This window comes from Oncorhynchus kisutch, linkage group LG18 (assembly GCF_002021735.2).
Source record: "Oncorhynchus kisutch isolate 150728-3 linkage group LG18, Okis_V2, whole genome shotgun sequence".
Lineage (NCBI taxonomy): Eukaryota > Metazoa > Chordata > Actinopteri > Salmoniformes > Salmonidae > Oncorhynchus > Oncorhynchus kisutch.
The window spans coordinates 46,723,045-46,750,829 of NC_034191.2; the positions used below are offsets into that span (position 1 = coordinate 46,723,045).

The 27,785-nt window shown below is 43.4% G+C and overlaps 1 protein-coding gene across 4 annotated transcripts in view; it reads right to left on the reverse strand.

The window, feature by feature from the left end:
* LOC109909336 (cadherin-7-like) overlaps positions 1-27,785 on the reverse strand; it is a 154,916-nt gene that overhangs the window by 46,252 nt on the left and 80,879 nt on the right. For 2 of the 4 annotated variants that reach the window (XM_031795252.1, XM_020508404.2), the window contains exons 4-8: positions 15,296-15,463; positions 13,600-13,784; positions 10,542-10,795; positions 9,173-9,309; positions 4,980-5,101 (exon numbers count right to left, since the gene is read on the reverse strand). In XM_031795252.1, the coding sequence (XP_031651112.1) occupies positions 4,980-5,101; positions 9,173-9,309; positions 10,542-10,795; positions 13,600-13,784; positions 15,296-15,463 (866 nt within the window). Of the gene's footprint in view, positions 1-4,979; positions 5,102-9,118; positions 9,310-10,541; positions 10,796-13,599; positions 13,785-15,295; positions 15,464-27,785 lie in introns of all 4 variants that reach the window. The other 2 variants (XM_031795251.1, XM_031795250.1) reach the window with 2 other exon arrangements.

Here is a 27,785-nt window from a genome sequence, read left to right on the forward strand (position 1 = left end):
TCTTTTTAAGTGGGAGAACTTTGGTGGCTGACTAAATACCTTTTTGCCCCACTGTATATAATCGATAATATATCAACTGCAACTGTCTTTTTCAGTCAGAGAGGGAAAGGCAATGGCTGCCCAAACTCTGTTACGCATACAAAACGCTGCTGGTACACGGCCATACAATGACACAATGTTATCTTTCTCGATCATTTTTTTAAATAAAAGCCTGAAACTGTTGGCACCTTGAGGAAGCGATAGGAAAAGGAATCTGGTTGATATTCCTTTAAATGGAACATGGAGTTTTCAAAATAGAAGCCACTTCCTGGTTGGATTTTCCTCAGGGTTTCGCCTGCAATATCAGTTCTGTTATACTCACAGACAATATCTTGACAGTTTTGGAAACTTTAGAGTTTTTTTTATCCAATACTAATAATAATATGCAAATATTAGCAACTAAGACTGAGGAGCAGGGCGTTTACTTTGGGCAACTTATTCATCCAAGCTACTCAATACAGCCCCCAGCCATAAGAAGTTCATCTTTGATTTGGTGTATTTCACTTGTGAATGTATGAAATATTTCTAACTGGCTAGCAGAACCCCTAGCCATAACAGGTTTAAAGGGGAAAGTAATCCAAAAGTTTTTTCTTGCGGTGAAGGAGAGTCGGACCAAAACGCAGCGTGATAATGTTGATACATGTTTAATAACCGAATAAACACGAACAATACAAAAACAATATGCCCTGGCCTGACCAAAATAATAAAGAAAACACAAAATACTAAGACCAGGGCGTGACAGAACCCCTCCCCCCCCAAGGTGCGGACTCCCGGCCGCACACCTAAATCCATAGGGGAGGGTCGGGGTGGGTGTCTGTCCACGGTGGCGGCTCCGGCGCGGGACGTGGTCCCCACTCCAACAAAGTCTTAGTCCCCTTGCATAGCGTCCTTAGATTGGCGACCCTCGCCGCCGTCCTTGGCCTAGTAGCCCTCACCAAGTACCCCACGGGACTGAGGGGCAGCTCGGGACTGAGGGGCAGCTCGGGACTGAGGGGCAGCTCGGGACTGAGGGGCAGCTCGGGACTGAGGGGCAGCTCGGGACTGAGGGGTAGCTCGGCACTGAGGGGTAGCTCGGCACTGAGGGGAAGCCCGGTACTGAGGGGAAGCCCAGTACTGAGAGGAAGCCCAGTACTGAGAGGAAGCTCATGCAGGTAGTTGGCTCTGGCAGATCCTGGCTGACTGGCGGCTCCGGCAGATCCTGGCTGACTGGCGGATCTGGAAGATCCTGGCTGACTGGCGGATCCTGGCGGCTCTGGCTGCTCCATGCAGACTGGCAGCTCTGGCTGCTCCAAGCAGACTGGCAGCTCTGGCTGCTCCAGGCAGACTGGCAGCTCTGGCTGCTCTTGCTGCTCCATGCAGACTGGCAGCTCTGGCTGCTCCATGCAGACTGGCAGCTCTGGCTGCTCCATGCAGACTGGCAGCTCTGGCTGCGCTGAACAGGCAGGAGACTCCAGCAGCGCTGGAGAGGAGGAAGGCTCTGGCAGCGCTAAACAGGCAGGAGACTCTGGCAGTGCTGGAGAGGAGAAAGGCTCTGGCAGCGCTAAACAGGCGGGAGACTCCGACAGCGCTATACAGGCGGGAGACTCCGACAGCGCTATACAGGCGGGACACTCCGACAGCGCTGGAGAGGAGAAAGGCTCTGACAGCGCTGAACAGGCGAGGGGCACTGAAGGCCTGGTGCGTGGTGCTGGCACTGGTGGTACTGGGCCGAGAACACGCACAGGAAGCCTGGTGCGGGGAGCTGCCACCGGAGGACTGGTGTGTGGAGGTGGCACAGGATGGACCGGACCGTGAAGGCGTACTGGAGAGCTTGAGAGCAGGGCTGGCACAGGACGTGCAAGGCTAGGGAGGTGCACAGGAGGCCTGGTGCGTGAGGCTGGCACAATCTTCACCAGCCGACTAATACGCACCTCAGGACGAGTATGGAGCGCTGACCCAGGTGCCATCAAATCCCGACACGCTCCGTCGGGCGAATTCCGTACCTAAAGCACCAACACAGCAACTCCCTCATATCTCTCTCCTCCAATTTCCCCATTAACTCCTTCACAGTCTCTGCTTCGCTCACCTCCAATACCATCTCTGGTTCTGAGCTCCTCCTTGGCTCCTCACGATAAATGGGGGGAGTTGGCTCAGGTATGACTCCTGACTCTGCCCCCCCCCAAAAAAAAATGTTTTGGGGCTGACTCTCGGGCTTCCTTCCGCGCCGCCGTGCTTGTCTCTCCAACTCCATTCTCCTATAACCCTTTTCGCACTGCTCCAGCGAATCCCAGGCGGGCTCCGGCACTCTCCCTGGGTTGACCGCCCACCTGTCTATTTTCTCCCAAGTCGTATACTCCAAACTTTGTTGCTACTGCTGCCGCTGCCTGTCACCACGCCGCTTGGTCCTGTTGTGGTGGATGATTCTGTAACGGCTTTCTTTAGGTGAAGTAGAGGCGGACCAAAATGCAGCGTGGTGGTTATTCATGTTCTTTAATTTATAAAGAAACTACAAATGAGATAACTAACAAAAACAACAAACGTGAGAAAACCTAAAACAGTCCCATCTGGTGCAAACACAAAGACAGGAACAATCACCCACAAACACACAGTGAAACCCAGGCTACCTAAATATGGTTCCCAATCAGAGACAATGACTAACACCTGCCTCTGATTGAGAACCATATCAGGCCAGACATAGAAATAGACAAACAAGACATCCAACATAGAATGCCCACTCATATCACACCCTGACCAACCAAAACATAGAAACATACAAAGCAAACTATGGTCAGGGTGTGACAAAAAGTAACTGAAGGTAATCACATTACATTACTGAGTTTGGGTAATCCAAAAGTTATGTTACGGACTACAGTTTGGGACAGGTAAATAGTAACTGTAACGTATTACATTTAGATAGTAACCTACCCAACCCTGGCTACAACCCCACAGACAACAATCCAACACTTCAACTCCAGATGTATATCAAACACCTTTGAACAGCAACATTGCTCTCCATGGACCTCAGCTCTATAATAAGAGTGTGCACCTGTGAGGTTAAGGTGGATGTACAGCCAACTGGCTGTCTGGCAGTAGAGAGGCATCTCAGGCATAATATATAGCCATCTCAGCAGCAGCAGAGCCTTTACACCCCAGGGCTCTCAGCCACACCTGAAGGACCCTGGTGTCTCACTGTAAGCAGTATGGTTCGGCTGAGTAATCACTCACCCACACTGCTGAGGCTCATTCTGCTTTCTATGACTTTCTCATGCCATGGCTGTGTCCTGTCTGATTAGTGTGCTGTTGAACAGTAGACATGAGGCACAAGACAGACCAAACAGGAGGTGAGAAAGACCCCTACCATCGAAGGTCACCAGTGTCCATGTCCTTGCTTCTGAATATCTTGCCGTTTAAAAAACTGTTTGATTGATTTGGCTACAGTGCCTTCAGAAAGTATCCATACCCCATTGATTATTCCACATTTTGTTGTGTCATAGCCTGAATTTAAAACATAATAAAAAACATTCTCACCCATCTACACACAATACCCCATAATGACAAAGTGAAAACAAGTTTTTAGAAATGTTTGCAAATTTATTGAAAATGAAATACAGAAATATCTAATTTACATAATACTCACACCCGTAAGTCAATACTTTGTAGAATCAGCTTTGACAGCGATTTTCAAAAATCTTCAAGCTCTTTCAAGTTGGTAGTTGATCATTGCTAGAGATAATTGCTTTGCTACATTTTTTGCAGCATTACTTTAGAGCCTTGTTGCAAACACAATGCTTGTTTTGCAATATTTTTATTTCGCTCTGTTAATTAGGTTAGTATTGTGGCGTAATTACAATGTTGTTGATCCATCCTCAGTTTTCTCCTACCACAGCCATTAAACTCTGTAACTGTTTTAAAGTCATCATTGGCCTCATGGTGAAATTCTTGATCGGTTTCTTTCCTCTCTGGCAACTGAGTTATAAAGGATGCCTCTATCTTTGTTGTGACTGGGTGTAATTAATAACTTTACCATGTTCTAAGGGATAGTCAATGTCTGATTATTCTCATAAATAAATAAAAGGTGAAATTACATTTTGTCTTCCATTTTTTCTGACATAAAGTGGTGATCCTAACTGACCTAAGACAGGGAATTTTTACTATGATTAAATGTCAGGAATTGTGAAAATCTGAGTTTAAATATATTTTGCTAAGGTGTATGTAAACTTCCGACTTCAACTGTATACTTTTATAACTGTTTCCTCCAGCTTCTTCACAAGTTCCTTTGCTGTTGTTCTGGGATTTGATTTGCACTTTTCGCACCAAAGTACGTTCATCTCTAGGAGACAGAACTCATCTCCTTCCTGAGAAGGTCCCAGCCTTCCCGTTTTGTTTACATCATGTTGTGATTCCTTTTTTCTCGGGTGCCCACTACACTGATCCTCTATACACGCACGCACACACATAGACACACACACCGAATGAGAAATCAGACCCGGGCAGACACCCACTCTGCGCCGGCATGAAATATAATTTTATTGTGTGATATCATTGTAGAGCCAAGCCACTGGCAAATTCAAACACTTTCATTATTCAGCTAGCAGCAGCAGCAGCAGCAGCAGAAATGACTAACATCTCTAATGAAGGATACAATGCCTGCAATTTGATCTAAAAATGTGGATCTAACAAATGTGTCTCCCTCGATTTGACCTCAAGCTTTGAAAAAGAGATGATGCACAGTCTGAGGCTGATGCAGATTTTATTTACATGTGTTTCTCAGGTTGCTAATGGGAATCAAACAGTGAGTGTGGGTGAGGCAATATCTTAAATGTTAAAAGTTCTCATCTAATGGGATGCTTAAGTGCAAATAAGCAGTGGGTAAATCTGAACGTGAATTGAATCAACAAGGTTGGTGAAAGCAGTACCAATAATTGCCTTCCCCATTAGCTAATGTATCTCCAGTTTCTCACCTGTCCAGGAGCTGCATTCTCACATAGGAGGGTTTCATACGCGATGGCAAACACCGGAGCGTTGTCATTGATGTCCAGCACTGTGATGGCCACAAAACCTTTTCCAATCTTTGTTGGATCCTCTGAAAAAGAGGGAGGGAGAGAAGTAGACAGACAGGAGAGAGAGAGAGAACAATATTTTATAATCATAGCTGGTTCCTTCAGTACTTTACGGACTTAACTTTATTAACCTTCATCCACTTACCCTACTATCAATCTTTCTCATGTCTTTTTAATTAATCACAAAGGTTGAGCAAAATGAGCAAAATGTGGCCAAAAGTGCCCATTCTAATGACATATCCAAGGCATTCACCATCAGCTGGCATCCTTAGTTGCTCTGGTGGGGATCAACCAACATGATCAGGCAGCTAATTACGATTGGAGCGGAGTTACAGCTTACGTGAAAATGGCTAGGGATGCGTACGACATTGCATCCTATACCCTTTATAGTGCATTATCTAGAGCAGTGGCGGTCAGTGTCGTTTAAGATGAGGGAAGATCAAAAAAATATTTTATGAGCATGACCTTTTTTCTATTACAGCATATTGAATGCTCAATGCAATAGGTTTAGGTTACTACATTAATATTTTCTCGATACCCATCATGAGGTTGTTACAGTCCTAGCCCATGAATGAAAGTTTACAACTTAGGTGCACAGGTCAAGAGAAAATATTGAGTAATAAAACCTTTCCAAGCCATAACCACTACACACAGCCTGTACACAATGCCATAGTCAACATAGCTACTAGAAGTAATGCATTAGTAAACCTGCTACAATCATGCAGTACAGTCAACAAGCAGTTAAGCAGTTCCACCGGCAGACCACGGTGGCAATACATTTATAAAACTAAAAGCTTAACTTGACTTGGAAAAGTTCCAGTGTTTTATAGCAATAGCCAGCTAGCTAACATGGCATCCCTCTTTGTTTGAGATGGGTGTTTGAGTAGGCTAAACTAGCTAGCTGCATTTGATAGCTAAGTAAGTGAAAAGGAAAGTGACCAAAAATAAATCACTGAAATATAGCTCTCTCTCTCTTGCTTCACCTTCAAATTAATTTCTTCAACTATTGTCTTTCTCTCACTGAGTCAACTACTAATTTTATGCTCTGCTAGCTAGCTGTAGCTTATGCTTTCAGTCCTAGACTAATTTTATAATTATTTGATTGGGTGGACATTCATGCTGTCAATTCATGCTGCAAGAGCTCATATAGGTTGGAGGATATCCTCAGGAAGTTGTCATAATTGCTGTCTAAGTCTATGAAAGGGTGTGAGAACCAAGATCCTCCTAGGTTTTCTACTGAAGTCAATATACCCAGAGGAGGACAGAAACTAGTTGTCCTCTGGCTACACCATGGTGCTACCCTACAGAGTATGGTTAAGGCTACTGTAGACCTTAATTGCAGAACAGTGTTTTAATCAATTATTTGGTGTATGTGTCTTTGGACTATCATTAATGTTGACAATTGCTTTATCAAATTGATTAACTGTGTTGAATTATTACGATGATTAAATTAATCCTGTAACAATCAACTCATCAGCAATCTTGGGGAAAAAGTTTATACAGAGTTAGCGTTTTTCAAATGAACTCTTAGATATAAATATATCTGACATTAGTCATTAATTGTTTACCTTCTATTAGCCTCATTCTGAATGTCGCAAAATCCTTGGATATTTGCACGAACCCTGGCATAAATGATGAATCAGCGATATACAAATTGGCTTAATTATTTAATTACTAACTAAATAATCACACAGAATTACATAAACACAAACAGAATAGGTTACACATTGATTACTACATACTGCAATGAAAAGTCCCTAGGGGGAAAGGGGCGTTCCCTCCTTTTTTTCGTAATATCTGTGCTCACATAGGCATGGCCTCTCACTTGGTTAAGACATATGAAAAACAATTCTCAAATTTTGAAGACTAACATCACATCTTCTCACAAATAGATTCGTATTTAATCATTTCAGTTCCCCAACATTTGAATGTGAATCTAATCACTGAGAATTATACACATTCAGAGATACAGTTATGTTGTTCTACTGTCCTTAGTTACATTGCAAATTATTAATACATTCAACAGGATTGTTCTTTAAATACCCACAGACCATTCCAAATGTTTGGATTAGAGAAATACTGTTTAATTATTCAACCTTTTTGATGTTACCTTACCGCAACGTCTCTCTGTGGTAACAAAGGGATTTTACGTCAATTTCTGAGAGTGGGAGAGAGCGTTTTCCTGGAGGTATTTATGACCGTCATAAAACTGTTGAGAAAGAGCCCCAAAGGGCAAGTCATGACAAGTGACGTGAATATATTAAAAGGATAACTTTTGAAATTCACTGAGGAGGATGGTCCTCCCCTTCCTCCTCTGAGGAGCCTCCACTGATAGAGTCCACCTCTGGTCAAAAATAGTGCAGTATATAGAATAGCCTAACATGCTGACCAGACCGGACACAATCAATGTTATTGCACCCACACTGCTCGCTCGCGACAACGAGCGTCTGCGACGCCAAGGGCTAAAATAGAAGTCATTCCTATTTCTGACACAGATCGTTTATAGAAGCAGGTACCCACGTGTCATCTCCTCATTGGTTATAGCCACGTGGGTGATTGAAAGACGTACTTTGTTGCCGGTTGTAGTGGTAATACAATGAAAGTTTAGATGCGATCACCATATAAGTTCAAAGATGAAAAAGCCTGGAAGGAGGAGAGATGACTAGAAATTATTCGGTTGGCCGTTTTAAGTGTGGATTAATTGTCGGAGTAGAGGTCCTTGTGCATTTCAGGTAAAATAACAACTCAATGTTTATATCCCAGGACAAATTAGCTAGCAACAGCAAGCTAGCTAAATATGACAAATTAACGTTAGCTAGCAAGTGTGAGTGCTAACTAGCTAAATTGCCATACATGTTTAATGCTTTTTAACCTGTCTCTAAAAGAATTTCATTGATTCAGAGTTTGTTTTGATATTTTAACCTGCGTGTCGTGATCGCGTTTGGTGTGTGGGGCAAAATACATTTATGCATGATAGCGCACAATGGCCCACGCGTGCAGCCGGTTTGGTTTCGGTGTAAGTGACTGTGTAGTAGCACTGGCCATCCTGTACCACAGGCTCTGACACAAATGCAGCACTGAATAAAAGGCTGGCTTCTGAAAGCCTGGATGGACAATGATTTAGCCTGGCGTCGGCAGCCACGTTGACAGCAGAGGTGACGTGTTGGCCGAAATTTGGGGATGGCTGATTTGGTAATAAAGAGGAAGTGTGGCACCCCGGGGCACAGACTTGTTGTCATTGGCGTCTTTAGAGCAAGTCGGACCACGGCTCAAATGCATGAAGAAGTGCTTCTCTCCCCTCTTTTGTTACAAAAAGCCCATTTTACTCTTAAAGGCGTAATAAGGCGCCTTGGGCTCTGAGAGAGACTGCCTGGACGTCTGATTCTATAGCTGCTGCTTTCCACTGTAAAGAGAATAGAAGTGTGTCAGAGGCCAATGTCTCCTCAGTGAAGGGCTGTTGAAACATTTTGCACAGTTATTATTAATGTTTACTATGTGTTACTTTATTGAGAGTAACAAGGAATCATTTGTGTTAGGCTTATATTTGTGCTTGAATCACAATGCATTTACTTGAGTGATGAAGATTACCATGTTTGGTTTTGTGACTATTTATGCATTGAGTGCAAGACTGATACAATGACAATTTTATGTACATTTTATCTTCATTGTGGTTTTAAACTCATACGGATTATAGTTACTTAGTAGAGTAACTAGTATGTCGTTTAATGGAGCTTGTGAGATGATTGCTGCCCATTGTGTCTGCATGGACAGAGTGGGCCAGGGGGGATGAGCGAGCGCCTTTTGTCCTTGAAGCCGTGGAGGGATGAGTCAAAGGCTTCATGGCACCTCTCCTCACATTAGCATTGTTCACTAGTGGATTTACCATCGCCTGCGCCTGCCCTTAGTCAGCAGCTCGCTCCTCACACATGCCATGACTCACGGACACCCAGAGGTCACAGTGACCGCCATAGGTCAGAATTAACATTCGGCTCCATCGCAGAAGGGACTACAATACTTTATGCAGGGCCTTTATAAAACACTGACTAGTCTGACTTTGAGGCCTGATGTGGAAAGTTGTGTGTGTGTGCTCTTACGGCTCTCCATGGCGAGTATGGTAAGGTTGTGGACAGAGTTGACCTCTCGGTCCAGGGGCTTGGCAGTACTGATGACCCCACTCAGAGCATCCACATTGAAGATACGCTCCAGGTCTGTGTTTCTATCTATGGAGTACCTGGAGACAGACACACCGATCCACAGTCAGTAAGTCAGACAGACAGACATAGCTATGATGAGGTATTTTCCTTTTGTAGAAAGTTCGTATTGATTTTAAATTATTAACTGTATCTTTGAAACACTTTTGGAGGAATAAGAACTTTGTACCGTCAAAACGTGCCAAATGAACAATTTAAGAGTGGATTTTGGATTCAGTCCATTGGTACAGACCATTACTGAGCTGTCAACATGTGGAATGATGTAGTTTTCATATCCATTTATAATGCTAGATAAAAGATCATGTTGAACTATGAATAAGAGATATATACATCTTCAATGTTTAGATTTAGAGAAGAACTGCTCTCAAAGTTTTTTTAAGATAGAAGTTAGACAGAGATGGGTTAACTCTGAACACAGAACAAACACTATCTATTCCTATACAGCAGCTCACATGTCTGGACAAAATGACATCTTCAATAAGCCTATATCCAAAGGGAATCATTCAATGTAATTTTACTCAATATAATTGGTTGCATTAGTTCCACAATAATTTAAATGTTACCATTAGTAGGGAGGGCCATTTTATGCCAGATTACTAAAGATGCTGAGACACACCACAACCAAAATGGCTGAGTAATTCCATTTTCCGATTCACATTACGAACAAATTACTAAGGGTCCTAGCATGAATACCACCACACAACACTTTTAAATTTCAATGAATACATAACGGGAAGGAGTCTCATGAGTGACATGGGGCAGATTGCGTTTATGAGTGGTTGCCAATAAAATAAATATGTTACAAAAAAAGCCATGTAGCTGGTACAGACGGTTGACCCTTCTGGGGGATTGCCCTTCACTTGTTGATGACATTTCACTTTTGAAAATGTTGCATTCCCTCAAAAACCACAATACCATCTGGCTTTAGTGCGTGTCACACAGTCACAGAGGAAGTTTAGAACTCATGGTGTCAGTGGTTTAAGTGTCAGTGTGTTGTGTAGGTGGTGCTTAAATGTGTCGCTACTGAGATGTGAGAAGGTGAACGTGTATTTACAGTCCTACTCTAAAGGTGTTTGGACCTCCTGTCAACCTGACGGTGTAGCAACATGTTGAAAATAATTGGTGAAAGGACTTTGAATAGGGCCAAGCTGGGTATAGTTGTTTTAGGAAACAGGTGCCATTACAGAAATTGGCTGGGACAACAGAGAGATTGGCTGTGATGGTGTGTAATAACTGGAGAGCTGGGCTCTACCTGATGGCACTGTTGGAGGTGTCCGGATCGTGCGCGGAGACCCTCCCAATGGAGGTGCCAACTCTGGCGTCCTCAGAGATCACCATCCTGCTGAGCTGTGCCGAGAACACAGGCGACTCGTTCACGTCCTTCACCGTCACCTTGACCGACGTTGTGTCGCTGAACGAACCCAGGTGCACGAACGCAGGGTCGATGTTGCGATTGGTGGCTTTGATTCGCACATTAAAGCTGTTCTTGGTCTCAAAGTCTAATGACTGAACAAGTAAGACCAATAAAGAGAGACAAATATTAAAAAGGAGAAAAGAAAAAGCTATTTCATATTAATAAAAAAAACATAGTTGAAGATTACATACACTTAGGTTGGAGCCGTTAACTTGTTTTTTAACCACTTCACACATTTCTTGTTATCAAACTATGGTTTTGGCAAGTCGGTTAGGACATCTACTTTGTGCATGACACAAGTCATTTTTCCAACATTTGTTACAGACTGATTATTTCACTTATAATTCACTGTATCACAATTCCAGTGGGTCAGAAGTTTACATACACTCAGTTGACTGCGCCTTTAAACAGCTTGGAAAATTCCAGAAAATTATGTCATGGCTTTAGAAGCTTCTAATAGGCTAACTGACATCATTTGAGTCAATAGGAGGTGTACCTGTGGACGTATTTCAGGCCCTACCTTCAAACTCGGTGCCTCTTTGCTTGACATCATCAAAGAAATCAGCCAAATCTGGTTCATCCTTGGGAGCAATTTCCAAATTCCTGAAGGTACCATGTTCATCTGTGCAAACAATAGTACGCAAGTATAAACACCATGGAACTATGCAGCCGTCATACCACTCAGGAAGGAGACTTCTGGGAGATTCTGGGAGATTCTGTCTCCTAGAGATGAACGTATTTTGGTGTGAAAATGCAAATCAATCCCAGAACAACAGCAAACAACCTTGAAGATTCTAGAGGAAACAGGTACAAATGTATCTATATCCACAGCAAAGCGAGTCCTATATTGACATAACCTGAAAGGCTGCTCCGCAAGGAAGAAGCCACTGCTCCAAAACCGCCATAATTAAGCCAGACTATGGTTTGCAACTGCACATGGGGACAAAGATTGTACTTTTTGAAGAAATGTCCTCTAGTCTGATGGGAAAAAAACAGAACTATTTGGCCATAATGACCCTCGTTATGTTTGGAGGAAAAAGGGGGAGGATTGCAAGCCAAAGAACACCATCCCAACCATGAAGCACAGGGGTGGCAGCAGTGAAGCACGGGGGTGCAACATCATGTTGTGGGGGTACTTTGCTGCATGAGGGACTGGTGCCAAAATAGATGGCATAATGAGGTAGGAAAATGATGTGGAGATATTGAAGCAACATCTCAAGACATCAGACAGGAAGTTAAAGATTGGTCGCAAATGGATCTTCCAAATGGACAGTGACCCCAAGCATACTTCCAAAGTTGTGGCAAAATACTGTAGCTTAAGGACAACAAAGTCAAGGTATTGGAGTGGCCATCACAAAGCTCTGACCTCAATACTATAGAAAATCTGTGGCGGAACTGGAAAAGCGTGTGCGAGCAAGGCCTACAAACCTGACTCAGTTACACCAGCTCTGTCAGGAGGAATGGACCAAAATTCACCCAACTTATTGTGGGAAGCTTGTGGAAGGCTACCCCAAACGTTTGACCCAAGTTAAACAATTTAAAGGCAATGCTACCAAATACTAATTGAGTGTATGTAAACGTCTGACCCACTTGGAATGTGATGAAAGAAATAAAAGCTGAAATAAATCATTCTCTCTATTATGATTCTGACATTTCACATTCTTAAAATAAAGTGCTGATCCGAACTGACCTAAGACAGGGAATTTTTACTCGGATTAAATATCAGGAATTGTGAAAAACTGAGTTTAAATGTATTTGGCCAAGGTGTATGTAAACTTCCGACTTAAACTGTAGTTTAGGAGTATAGGTCTGCCGGATTCCAGATATCAACAGAGTGACCTTCCAATCAAGGTAAAGCATGTCCTGATTGGCTAGTTTATAAGCACTGGCCACATTTGCTATAAATGGTGAGGGCATAGCCATAAAGATGCTGTATTTGTATGCGCATTGCTCATGCCAACATGGCCTCGTTGTACACAAGTATATTGAAGAAATACAATGACCCTATCCAACCTTGCACATAATCAGACTCTCACAAATACATCTTTCATCCAGACGTTTTTATATTGAATTACTGTGTAGTGTGAAAGCTAGCTATTGATTGCAAGAAAAGGCACACAACACATCACGTTGAAAGGCATTTAAAAATGTGAGTGTTTAGAAGGTATATTGTCATATTTCTGGCTTATTGACTCACCGTTGTAGCCCTAGGACATTGATGTGACACATTTATTGTCTGTGTTTATTGTCTGTATGACTTTCCACTCTGTGGTACTCGTCGATGACTGGTGATGGTGAAAACAGACAAAATATCAGATTGAACCCTGTGACAACTGGCTTGGGGCCAACAATAGCACTCACACCTACAAAGTCTCATGGCGGCCAGTCTCAAATTCTTGAGTGGCCTGGGGATATCTTTTTAAACCTTCAAAAAACACTAAAATAGTCTACAAGTAAATAAACTTTTGACATAGCAGTAATGCTTTATATTTCGACCACTAAGTAAAAAGTAAGAAAAGTTTGAGTGCTATAGGCTATAAAATAAAAGCCATTATAATTGGTCAACTGAAAAAAAAGCATGCCTATAATGCAATTGAAGTTAGACATCAAAGCATTGATATTATACAACTCTGCTTCACCATAGCATCCCATCACATTCTCAGAGTGAGTCATCATCTTTGGCCAGTGCAAGGCCATGGACAGACAGAGATCGATGGAAATGGACGAAAGATGTGCATTCGTCACTATCCGTTTTTGTCCACAAAAAGTTTGACTTAAACTTTTGACGAATGGACAAAGTCAGAAGTGTTGCATGCGTAAAAACAACATTGTCCATCAATGTATGAGCTCCATAGAAATTATTTTTTGGACAGATACAAAATCTCTGCATGTGTACCTTTTGAAGGATGATAACGCCCTCTTGCGTGTCCTCATCTGTGGTGATGTTGAACAACCCAGGTCCGTCCTCAATGATCCTATACTCCATCTCTGCGTTGGGGCCTATGTCTGCATCCACAGCCTTGACCCTGGCCACCACGGATGCCACAGGCAAGGACTCCAGCACAGTGTACTGATAGTTCTCTGGATGAAAGAGGAGTAGTGGTTAGAGATGAGGTGGTTTCCATACTCCTTAGCAGCTCATATTTATATTGCCCCCAGCTGCCTTTGATTTCCCTCTCTCACAATGACTGGTAAAACAGCAAATTAATGGATTCATTTTTTTCCCTCAATTTATAAGAGGAAATAGTGAATAATTATTTTCAATGAGTAGTTTTACATTGAATACATTTACGGTGGTAAGGGCAAATATTTGTTTCTTGAACATACAACTTTTAGAACAATGGAGTTGTTTGTATTCACATGAAAATGTATTACACATTCTGACACATTCACAATCCATGCTACATGAAACATAATATTTCTTGACCAAAGTGAATGGAAGAATCCCCGATCCGTGCATAATATAGTTGAAGTTGGAAGTTACACCTTGGCCAAATACATTTAAACTTCACAATTCCTGACATTTAATCCTAGTAAAAATTCAGTTTTAGGTCAGTTAGGATCACCACTTTATTTTAAGAACGTGAAATGTCAGAATAACAGTAGAGAGAATGGTTTATTTTCGGCTTTTATTTCTTTCATCACATTCCCAGTGGGACTGTTACGTCTGTCGTTGAATGAAAGAGACAAAGCGCGTGGAAGGTTTTCATGATATTTAATACTGAAACACTGCCAAAACAACAAAATAAACAAACGTAAAGTTCTGCAGGGCTAGACAGCAACTGTGGAAAACCAAGATCCCACAAACTCAGGTGGAAAACCGGCTGCCTAAGTATGATTCCCAATCAGAGACAACGATAGACAGCTGCCTCTGATTGGGAACCGTAACTGGCCAACAAAGAAATAGAAAACTAGAATGCCCAACCAAATCACACCATGACCTAACCAAATAGAGAAATAAACAGGCTTTCTAAGGTCAGGGCGTGACAGTAGGACAACAGTGCTTGGTTAAAGCGGCCGGTCGGTAGGACTATCAGAGGTAAAGCAATTGCCGGGGCCACAGATTATCATGAGAAGCACCTCACGCCTTTGAATCCCAACACCTGGCATGGAACCCATTAGTGGGCTGTGAAATAGGCTGATGACAATTTTTTTTGCCTCATCGTTGTATCTACATTCTCCCCTCACTCCCTGCTCTGACATGGAGTGAGGGGAGGAGAGTTTTATACTTCCTAGGGTATCCTACATTTGAAGCCTTCGATCAAAAAAGTAATAAATGTGCTGTGAACACCCCGATCAGATGGAGAGATACACAATGTTTAGCGAAATTACACATATGCATGAAAGGGGTACTGTGGTGAAATGAATCTGCAATATAAAGTATAGCCTACATTTTCACTCAAAGCTTTCTCCCCAAAACTGTCATTGTGAATGAGAGTGATTTTAGAGATTCATGTCAAACCGCCACAATAGTGAGACTGAGATGACAGTGAATGCAGGGGTTCAGGGCATTGTCTGAGAGGGAGAGAGACACATTAGATTGAATTTTGTCAGTGTCAGTGATGCACAGAGCATAAAGGACTCAGTCTTACTGCGAGAGAAGTGTGGCGGGTTGTCGTTGACGTCGGTGAGAGTGATCGTGACAGAGGTGGTGCCTGAAAGGCCGCCCATCTGACCCACCATGTCTTTGGCCTGGATGACCAAAACGTATTGGTCTTTCACCTCTCGGTCCATGTTGGGCAGCGCTGTCCGGATGATGCCTGGAGAGGAAAAAGAGGGCGGTTCAGAGATAGAGAGAGGGATGACAGGAAAGAGGAGAAAGGGATTACAAGATTGGAGAGAGAGGAGGGAGGACAGGAGTGGATAGAGAGAGGGGTGACAACAGGGGGATGATTTTTTTACGGAGAGCTAAGGGGTGAAAGCATAGTTTGTGGGAACATTGCCACTGACAACCCACAAGCATACAGTCTCATAGCAACATTGTGAACAGAGCCTGGAGACTTGACAAAAGGATGCATACAATTCACAAATTAAGCCTGGGATCACTGAGGAAAAACATTGAGGTATTTAGACCAACTGCCTAAGACTCTGTTAAGTGTTTTCTTTTCTCTCTCTGTCTTTCTTTATCAATGCCATTAAAGCGCTCAGGCTGAAAAGTGTTATTGGCCAGTCTAAGTAAATGGCTCAATTAGTGAAATTATACGCCGCTGTCCACCTCTTTATCTGAGGCCTCTGCCATGCTCTCGCTACGCCATAATGATAGTCAATAAAGCCAAGTAGTTGTCAATATCCATACAGAACAAACTAATGAATAGTGGGTGAAGTTTTCCTAATGGGAGAACCACAGCTGCCTCTTCTTCAATGCTTTAGTTCCTGTTTAAGACGAGAAATCAACATGTCAGTCAAGAAGCTGATTTATTTTTAACTCCTGATGCATTCATGTTCATCAAAGTATCTGTCTACTGTATGTGTGGATGTGTGGATCAGATCCATCCATCTGCTCCTATATACTAGCTGTATATCCCTTTCCTCCATCCATCCACTCATTCATCGATTCATCAGGTTTGCTGCTAGTTTCTCCCACTGTGTAACCCTGTAGCCAATTAAAGAGCATCAATAGTACTCCAGTGTCAGCTGCTGTGACACCTGTGAACCCTGTTTGCTGACATGCATGAGAGAGCTAGCTTCAAGCCATCAATCCAACAGAGGTCCATCAAACCAGGCTAGGTAAAAAATGAACGAAACATTCCTTGTTCTCTCAATCAATCAAAATTATTTATAAAGCCCTTTTTACATCAGCAGATGTCACAAAGTGCTATACAGAAACCCAGCCTAAAACCCCAAACAGAAAGCAATGCAGATGTAGGAGCACGGTGGCTTGGAAAAACTGTGGTAGAGAGAGATTTGAAAACAGAAGGTCTGGGACAAGGTAGCACTTCTGGTGAACAGGTCAGGGTTCCATAGCCACAGGCAGAAGAGTAGAAACTGGAGTAGCAGCATGACCAGGTGGACTGGGGTCAGCCAGTTAGTTCTGAGGCATGGTCCAAGGGCTCAGGTCCTCCGAGAGGGAGAGAGAGAGAATTAGAGGGAGCATACTTAAATTCATACAGGACACCAGAAAAGAGAGGAGAATAACACCAGATGTATCAGACTGACCCTAGCCCCCGGCACATAGACTATTGCAGCATAGATACTGGAGGCGGAGACAGGGAGGATCGGGAGACATGGTGGCCCCGTCCGATGAGCCCCCCAGACAGGGCCAACCAGGCAGGATATAACCCCACCCACTTTGCCAAAGCACACCAGCGCACACCACCAGAGGGATATCAACAGACCACCAACCTACTACCCTGAGACAAGGCTGAGTATAGCCCTCGAAGATCTATTCGACCGCACAGGCCGAGGGGGCGACAAACTGGACAGAAAGATCAGGTCAGGGACTCAACCCACTCAAGTAACGCACCCCTCCTAGGGACGGCATGGAAGAGCACTAGTAAGCCAGTGACTCAGCCACTGAAATAAGGTCAGAGGCAGAGAATCCCAATGGAGAGAGGGGAACAGGCCAGGCAGAGACAGCAAGGGTGTTTCGTCACTCCAGTGCTTTTCCATTCACCTTCGCACTCCTGGGCCAGACTACACTAAAACATAGGACCTACTAAAGAGATGAGTCTTCAGTAAAGATTTAAAGGTCGAGACTGAGTCTGCGTCTCTCACATGGATAGGCAGACCATTCCATAAAAATGTAGCTCTATAAGAGCTGTGCCACTCTGGCTCCCGAGTAGCGCAGCGGTATAAGGCACTGCATCTCAGAGCAAGAGTCATCACTGTAGTCCCTGATTGGGAGTCTCGTAGGGCCACACACAATTGGCCCGGCGTCGTCCAGGTTTGGCTGGGGTAGGCCGTCATTGTAAATAAGAATTTGTTGTTAATAACTGACTTGCCTAGTTTAATAAAACGGGAGAAAGCCCTACCTCCAGCTGTTTGCTTAGAAATTATAGGGACAACACAGAGACAAAGAACAAAGTTCTAAGTTGAAAGAACAAAACAGTCTTAAAAATTTCTGAAGAAGTTGGCTGTTATAAAAGTTGGCTAATGGCCACCAAACCACCCCGCCCCAAAATAAACAACAGCGGCTTCCCAAAATACTTTAAATTAATCCAGTAAGAAAATAGGTTGTGTTTGAAGCCGGCAGTAAACCAAGTGAATCATCTCACTAAGCAAAGAAAGGCTTCACATCTCTGTTAACCCCGCACCATGACCGTGTCATTCGTGGGGAGAGCCGATGATTAAAATCCTTCTGTGGCTGTTACGGCATGGCCCCGCATCGGCATTGTACCGTGTGTCCCTGTGCAGCCGGAAAATACACATTATAGCAGCTGCGCATTTCCTCTACCCAGCGCTGGCGGCAGAGGGGTAGGCCACTCTCCCTGTATAAAGCCTAGGATCCTTGATATTTGTCTAGGTTAGAGGAAATAAAAGTGTGGGGACTGGAGCGGTTTGCTAGGATAGGAGCCCCTCTGGCCTACCATCCGTGTAGCTATGAGAGGTCACGATGAAGGTGATGGACACTTAAACAAGAGTGGTAGGTCATATAGAGTACACTGTACACAACCTCCGAGCCAGGTGGTTGACTTTTAGTTTGTCCATGAAAATGCAACAAATATTTACTCTGAGCTGCGCTTCAGTAGGTTGGTGGTAGGTGGAAGGCCGTGTTGCCTTCCACCTACCACCTTCTATGCATACTCTACATCTAACTCTTATCTTTTGAAAGATTCCAACCCAGAGCACAGCTACGTATTTGAATAAAAATGTATCTCACTCATTGTAACGTCTGCTTCCAACTCAGACTCTCAAACACGTAGATCCCCTGAACGCAGCTCACTCTCTAGATCCCAATCACCTGAATTCTGATCACCTGTTCACACACCTGTATGTCATTATCTTACACTATTTAGTTTAGTTCTTTGCACCCCATCATGAGGTATTCTTTGTTTTGTGACACACCTCTATACAGAGCTCTGTTTTTCCTGTAATTTACTTCTCCCGTGTATGATAGTTTTGCCTGCCTCAATAATGATGCCTTTTTGCCTATAGGGAATAGGCAAAAAGGCATCATTATTGAGGCAGGCAAAACTATCAGGCCTGTACTTTTCCTATCGGATTTCCTGTTATAAACCTATTGCCTGATCTCCCGGACGACGTTACTAGCCTTTTCCCTGCCTGTACTGTTGCCTTTTTGGACCCATGTGTATGACCTTTGATGGGGTCATGATAGGGGCTGCACCAAATGTTTAATATATTATAATAATTGATTATGCTTATGTATGTTGCTATGGGACCCTCCTCCTCCACATTTATAGGGTCCTAGACTACAGATTAACAGTATATGTATTGTAAGGTTTAACATTGTTTCACAGTTATATTCTAGTCTCTGCCTCTTATAAAGAAACAGTCTGTGAGAAAAGCAACTCAAGGATAAACACAGAACCCTGCAGGGGAAATAGATAAGAGACTAGTAAGACATACCACTATAAATCAACCTGGAGAGTGGACATTTACTGCTAAGCATTTAGATAACGCTGAAACTATGTTTGTATAGCTGTGGATGCATGGGCTTGGTCTCATGAGTAGAAGGTAATGACGTAGGCAGTTACATCACAGGGGGTTGACTACAAGCATGATAAAAGCAACTTGGGACTTTTCCTATTTGGCAGAACTCAGGAGAGACATGTGTGATGTTTGATCTTTGATTTCTGTCTACAGCTGTATTTTGATTAAAATTGTTATGATTCATAAGTGCATATTTTGAGTGTTCCTTATTTGTTAAGTAAAAAGCCGAGCACAGAAAAACTGAACCAACACCTTCTGCCTGCCCCTGGACCGAGTTACCTGCCTCCTCCTGTGGTCCTTTACAATAAACACCTGCTGCGCCCTGCGCTTGAAACCAGCTCTCTGTCTCCCATTGTGTTCATTACACTCATTCTGTGAAAGATTCCCAGACGGAACTAGTATCAGCTGAATCATCATTCGCCACCTTGACTCTGTATGATACGAGAGGGCTGAATAGAGGCAGTCAGTTTTTGCTGGTCTAGTGTTTTTTGTATGTTTATGGGGCTGTTTCCTTTCTAGGTAGTTTGTAGGTCTATGGTTGCCTAGATTGGTTCTCAATTAGAGGCAGCTGTCTATCGTTGTCTCTGATTGGGAACCATATTTAGGCAGCCATATTCTGTGGGAATTTTGTGGGTGATTGTTCCCTGTCTTTGTGTTCTCTGCACCAGATAGGACTGTTCCGGTTTTTGCCACGTTTGTTATTTTGTATTTGAGTAGTGTTCACGTTATCGTCTTTTATTAAACATGTTGAACACGAACTACGTTGCATTTTGGTCCTCCTCTCCTTCGACAGAAGAAATCCGTTACAGGGCTGCTCACTCAGTGGCCCACCCACGTGAAGAGACAGAGGTTGTAACCTTTTCACACACCCCCTCTTCCTTCCTATATAAGCTCTTGACTACAACATAACTATCTGTTCCGCAGATGTGAGGATGACGATCCCATGTCAGAATGGTTCAGAAAAAAACTACAGAATGAAGCCAACATCAGCATGAGCTTTGGTTGCGAATGGTATGAACTTTGAACTCTTAATCACAACAGAAGTGATACCCCCTAGCCGTTGAGTTAGCGACCACAGCTGCAAACGCAGGTTAGGAAGGAACAGACAGAGTATCCCGTATCCAATTTACCAGCAGAGACATTCTTCAAAGTACAGAGGACTCGGTTTGGCAACACGGCCTTCCACCTACCACCAACCTACTGAAGCGCAGCTCAGAGTAAATATTTGTTGCATTTTCCTTTTCCAAATGGGCGGTAATTTAGAATGCATAAGATACTGTATTTACGATAGCATAGCTTCTTACCTTTGTTCCCCCAGTCTCCCGCTCTTTCACTCAAACCCGCCCCTTTTCCTTTGCGTAACAAGCTGTCATATCTGTTCCGCCCGCTAGGGATGTTTCCTATGACGTAAATAATTATCCAGGGATAATTCATTCTTTGTATATGTTATTCTGTGTGATTAGTTAGGTATTTAGTAAATAAATAATTAAACCCAATTTTGTATTGCTGATTCAACTTGTTAGCCAGGATTCTTGCAGATGACCAAGAATTTACAACTTTCAGAATATGAGACTGAAGTAAGATGACGATTAATGTTGACTGCTATTGATGTAAAATATTGCTAAATCTTTAAGAGTTTATTCGGAAGAAAACAGCTCTATAAATATTATTTTGTGGTGCCCGACTCTCTAGTTAATTACATTTACATGATTAGCTCAATCAGGTGATATTAATTATGGAGAAATTATTTTATATAATAGCATGTTATAGCAATTAATCCGTCATAGCCAAAGACACGACACAACAATTACAGTGCCTTGCCCCCTTGAACTTTGCGATCTTTTGACACATTTCAGGCTTCAAACATAAAGATATAAAACTGTATTTTTTTGTGAAGAATCAACAACAAGTGGGACACAATCATGAAGTGGAACAACATTTATTGGATATTTCAAACTTTTTTAACAAATCAAAAACTGAAAAATTGGGCGTGCAAAATTATTCAGCCCCCTTAAGTTAATACTTTGTAGCGCCACCTTTTGCTGCGATTACAGCTGTAAGTCGCTTGGGGTATGTCTCTATCAGTTTTGCACATCGAGAGACTGAAATTCTTTCCCATTCCTCCTTGCAAAACAGCTCGAGCTCAGTGAGGTTGGATGGAGAGCATTTGTGAACAGCAGTTTTCAGTTCTTTCCACAGATTCTCGATTGGATTCAGGTCTGGACTTTGACTTGGCCATTCTAACACCTGGATATATTTATTTTTGAACCATTCCATTGTGGATTTTGTTTTATGTTTTGGATCATTGTCTTGTTGGAAGACAAATCTCCGTCCCAGTCTCAGGTCTTTTGCAGACTCCATCAGGTTTTCTTCCAGAATGGTCCTGTATTTGGCTCCATCCATCTTCCCATCAATTTTCCATCTTCCCTGTCCCTGCTGAAGAAAAGCAGGCCCAAACCATGATGCTGCCACCACCATGTTTGACAGTGGGGATGGTATGTTCAGGGTGATGAGCTGTGTTGCTTTTAAGCCAAACATAACGTTTTGCATTGTTGCCAAAAAGTTCAATTTTGGTTTCATCTGACCAGAGCACCTTCTTCCACATGTTTGGTGTGTCTCCCTGGTGGCTTGTGGCAAACTTTAAATGACACTTTTTATGGATATCTTTAAGAAATGGCTTTCTTCTTGCCACTCTTCCATAAAGGCCAGATTTGTGCAATATACGACTGATTGTTGTCCTATGGACAGAGTCTCCCACCTCAGCTGTAGATCTCTGCAGTTCATCCAGAGTGATCATGGGCCTCTTGGCTGCATCTCTGATCAGTCTTCTCCTTGTATGAGCTGAAAGTTTAGAGGGACGGCCAGGTCTTGGTAGATTTGCAGTGGGCTGATACTCCTTCCATTTCAATATTATCGCTTGCACAGTGCTCCTTGGGATGTTTAAAGCTTGGGAAATCTTTTTGTATCCAAATCCGGCTTTAAACTTCTTCACAACAGTATCTCGGACCTGCCTGGCGTGTTCCTTGTTCTTCATGATGCTCTCTGCGCTTTTAACGGACCTCTGAGACTATCACAGTGCAGGTGCATTTATACGGAGACTTGATTACACACAGGTGGATTGTATTTATCATCATTAGTCATTTAGGTCAACATTGGATCATTCAGAGATCCTCACTGAACTTCTGGAGAGAGTTTGCTGCACTGAAAGTAAAGGGGCTGAATAATTTTGCACGCCCAATTTTTCAGTTCTTGATTTGTTAAAAAAGTTTGAAATATCCAATAAATGTCGTTCCACTTCATGATTGTGTCCCACTTGTTGATTCTTCACAAAAAAGACAGTTTTATATCTTTATGTTTGAAGCCTGAAATGTGGCAAAAGGTCGCAAAGTTCAAGGGGGCCGAATACTTTCGCAAGGCACTGTATGTAACATTACGAGACGCAGATAATTGTGACTCATCTTCAGTAACATTACTGTTATATTTGAAATACAGGAGGAAATGCTACTGTATATGCAAAATCTGATGAAGGTGTTGAGAATGGATTTTTTGCCAAGCTATAGTATTGCACACTAGGTGGCATAACGATATGTGAGGCCAGATGTATACCTACCCTCGAGCTGTAATGGCCTCCCGTCACTGGAGTGGATAGTACTGTACAAGGTTCTCCGTCAGAGGCGATTCACAATTTTGTGTGTGTGCGTGGGTGGGTGTCGACTTGTACAGATTAGAAAACACCTTGAATAGAAAGCTCCCAAAAGGCCCTTCCAATATCTTAATCAGAACAGGATTACCAGGTTTTGGAACCATCTCCCAGTCTCTGTATTTGGTATCTTAGCGCTGAGAAAACAGTTGGGGAGCAGCTAGACTGGCATTGGCCTTGTCCCTTATTTGAGCATTTTACATTTAATTAAATGATCTCCTTCATCATGACCAGAGGAGCTGAAAAAGATGATGGTGAAGCTCTAAACACTGTCATCGCAGAAGTAGCGTACATCAAATTGAAATGCATGCAGGCCCACTCTTAAAAAAAACTTTAAACATAATGAAACCTCGCACAGACACCTGGCCTTTTCGCTCCCACCCGTCGTTAGAACAGAGGTCTGAGGCAAGCAGACATGTCAGGCATTGCCGATGTGCTCGAGTGCTCATCTCTGCCCGAAGGTGTACAAAACTGTGTGTTTGTCCGAGTACTTGCATGCATTTGTGTATGTGTGTTTTGCAGGGAGGTGTGCATTATTAATCCCTGTTAGTTATGGTCCATTTCTACTAATTTCATTCGAAAATGCCAAATGAGTATCATAGAAACAGTAGACAGACTAGACAGTCATTCATAGCTACATGTATTCATTGGGTCTTTCATCAATTACCCACATGCAGGCCTCAACGCCTAGCAGTGCACCACTTTTTGATTTCACCTTCAGACTCAAGTATCCTATTTCCTGAGCTACATTACAAAATGGAGGCTTAATAAGCCATGCATTACATTTACAGCTTGACAATTATTGAAGCTATTCAGGATTAAACACCTTTTTCCCCAAGGGCACCTTGCGGAATCAACTTGCGATTAAAGACTCCCAGTAAAGGGACTTGCCTGACCAAAGTGAGCCAGGATTCAAACCCTCCAAGTCACATTTGACATTGTCCACCTCCCTGACAACTATTCCTCAACCACTTAATCACTGGTGGTGCAGTATTACTGTGTAGCTCGAGCTCAAGAAGTGCATTTCAGCACAAGCACTTTGTCAAAGCTAAGGCACAGCTTGTTTCAATGAATTAGTCTAATTAGTAGTTTGCAGTCATAGAAACAGCATTCACCTCTGGTCTTTTCTTCACAGGTAGCCACATTTAAATGTATTGTAAATCAATTTTCTTGTGTCCTGTGCCAGACACAATTTGTTTGATTTAGCTTTGCAGTATGTACTGTATGTCCTCCATGTTGTGTCTGCACATGTAAAGTGCATACAAATTCTGTTCAAATATGCTAAAGTTAAGGTGCCACTCGAAATACATTTTCACAGAAATATCCACAGCAAAAACATAGTCTGTTCTGGCTTTCCAGGAAGTGAAAGAGTACTATTACACTGCCTGAAGAGTAGTCTTTCTTCATTGCACTTTCTAACTATGCAGCCACTTCAGTAATCACAACCGCTTTATGGGGTAGACATGCTGCTTAAACATCACCTTAAGCAAATGTCGGCTCTCGCTCTGATTAGTATTGATGTCACAAATTCTCAGTTGAGACTTATTGCGGAGCTGAAGTAGTCTCGCTAACTTTGTTAAAGATCATTTTGAGGACGCATTCAAGTAGTCAAATTTCCAATCTTGTTCCCCGCGCAGATTAATGTGCTTCCAACGTCTGCTAGTCTGAATTTCCTGAAAGCATATGGTATTGAATCAGGGAACTGGCTTGATGCTACATGCCCACCCAGTCTGACTTATTAAAAGTTAACTTTGAATAAGTCAGTGAGTTCACTTATTGTCTATAAGCCTGTCTGACTTATAAAACCTCAGCATGTAAGCAGATCTCCCCTGGATGTGTTGCAGGAAGAAAAAGTTGGTGATGAGCCAAAAATAATATAACTACTATAACAAATAATATAATAATAATAATAATAATATAAATAATATAATATAATATAATATAATATAATATAACTATAACAAACTTCATTTTTCTTCCCAGAGTGCTTTGCATGAGGCTAGCGTCCCCCACAGTGAGGCGGTGGCTAATGAGCCAACTAGCTATCTGTAGCCGAGGACAACAGCTGTACACTCCAATGAAGCACCCCAAGAGTCAGAACAACTACTTCACATCCCAGCATTGTTATGCAGTTCCATTGCTTTATATTTGGCGAATTAAACAAAAAAAAATATATATATATATTCTTGAGTTTAGAGAATGTAGATGGAAAATTCTCTCTCATTGAATCAACACAGGGTCACAGTATATATTGGTCCACACTTTTCAGTGTTAAATTAACATTGTGCTTAGTGCTGACGCTGTTACACTTCGTCAGTATTAGGGACTTTACACTTTTAGTGTTATGCAATTGTAACGGTTTTCTTTAGGTGAAGTAGAGGCGGACCAAAATGCAGCGTGGTTGTTATTCATCGTACTTTCATAAAGAAACTGTACACGAATAAACTAACAAAACAACAAACGTGCGAAAACCTAAAACAGTCCTATCTGGTGCAAAACAGAGACAGGAACAATCACCCACAAAAACACAGTGAAACCCAGGCTACCTAAATATGGTTCCCAATCAGAGACAATGACTAACACCTGCCTCTGATTGAGAACCATATCAGGCCAGACATAGAAATAGACAAACAAGACATCCAACATAGAATGCCCACTCAGATCGCACCCTGACCAACCAAAACATAGAAACATACAAAGCAAACTATGGTCCCCCCCAAGGTGCGGACTCCGGCCGCAAAACCTGAACCTATTGGGGAGGGTCTGGGTGGGCATCTGTCCGCGGTGGCGGCTCTGGTGCTGGACGTGGCCCCCACTTCACCGTAGTCTTAGTCCCCCACCTTGTCCGCTTCCGTGGCCTCGTAGCCACGGCGACCCTACTTAATGACCCCACTGGACTGAGGGGCAGCTCGGGACAGAGGGGCGGCAGCTCGGGACAGAGGGGCGGCAGCTCGGGACAGAGGGGCGGAAGCTCTGGCACCTCTGGGCTGAGGGGCTCTGGCGCCTCTTGGCTGAGGGGCTCTGGCGCCTCTGGGCTGAGGGGCTCTGGCGCCTCAGACTCCGGCAGCAGCGCCGGACAGGCGGGAGACTCCGGCAGCAGCGCCAGACAGGCGGGAGACTCCGGCAGCAGCGCCGGACAGGCGGGAGACTCCGGCAGCGCTGGAGAGGAGGAAGGCTCCGGCAGCGCTGGACAGGCGGGAGCCCCTGTAAGGATGAGCCGGAGAGACAGCCTGGTGCAGGGGGCTGCCACCGGAGGGCTGGTGCGTGGAGGTGGTGACGGATAGACTGGACCGTGCAGGCGCACTGGAGCTCTTGAGCACCGAGCCTGCCCAACCTTACCCGGTTGAACGGTCCCGGTCGCCCTGCCAGTGTGGCGAGGTGGAATAGCCCGCACTGGGCTATGCAGGCGAACCGGGGACACCGTGCGCAAGGCTAGTGCCATGTAAGCCGGCCCAAAGAGACGCACTGGAGACCAGATGCGTAGAGCCGGCTTCATATGGCACTTGGCTCGATGCCCACTCTAGCCCGGCCGATACGCAGAGCTGGAATGTACCGCACCGGGCTATGCACCCGCACTGGGGACACCGTGCGCTTCACAGCATAACACGGTGCCTGCCCGGTCTCTCCAGCCCCCCGGTAAGCACAGGAAGCTGGCGCAGGTCTCCTACCTGGCTTCGCCACACTTCCTGTGTGATTCTGTAACGGTTTTCTTTCGGTGAAGTAGAGGCGGACCAAAATGCAGCGTGCTTGTTATTCATTGTACTTTAATAAAGAAACTGTACACGGATAAACTAACAAAACAACAAACGTGCGAAAACCTAAAACAGTCCTATCTGGTGCAAAACACAGAGACAGGAACAATCACCCACAAACACACAGTGAAACCCAGGCTACCTAAATATGGTTCCCAATCAGAGACAATGACTAACACCTGCCTCTGATTGAGAACCATATCAGGCCAGACATAGAAATAGACAAACAAGACATCCAACATAGAATGCCCACTCAGATCACACCCTGACCAACCAAAACATAGAAACATACAAAGCAAACTATGGTCAGGGTGTGACAGCAATAACACATTATAAAGTTGTTTTAACACTAGGAAGTGTATATAGTTTGAGACAATCAGGTTTTACAATAACACCGCATAATCAATCAAATGTATTTATAAAGCCCTTTTTACATCAGCAGATTCCCAGGCTAAAACTCCAAACAGCGACCAATGCTGATGTAGAAGCATAGACCACCTAAACTTGTACAACACTTCCACTTTCACAGGAGGCCAAAAACAACTAACTGAAAGCCACGCCCCCACTAAGCCACACCTCCAATATAATTTCCCAGTGTCCCTTGCCTTTAAGAGTGAATTGTAGAGTTACCACCAGTGACTGTATTTGTTAGTGACAGAGAAATGGTTGTTGAAGTCATAAATGTTCAGTCATTTAGCCTTCATCTAGTGAGTTATTTTGTAAATATTATCATACAAATGTAGCTCTTTATGACTGGCTTGAGACATTACATATCTCATTAGGCCTTATTTTGAGACCTAGTTTTACCATAATACTATGGCCTGGAGCACATTGTTTACAGACCACATCAGGCCTACAAGTCACATTACGATGGTTTACAAAGTGAAGCATAATTACTATTGGAATCCAGGCAGAGTTAGGAACAGCTGGCATTTTCATTCACCCACAACCTGCATTCAGAATGACTGTCAAGATTGTGAACAGTAATAAAGGAGACTACCTAAACCATTTAAACTGGAA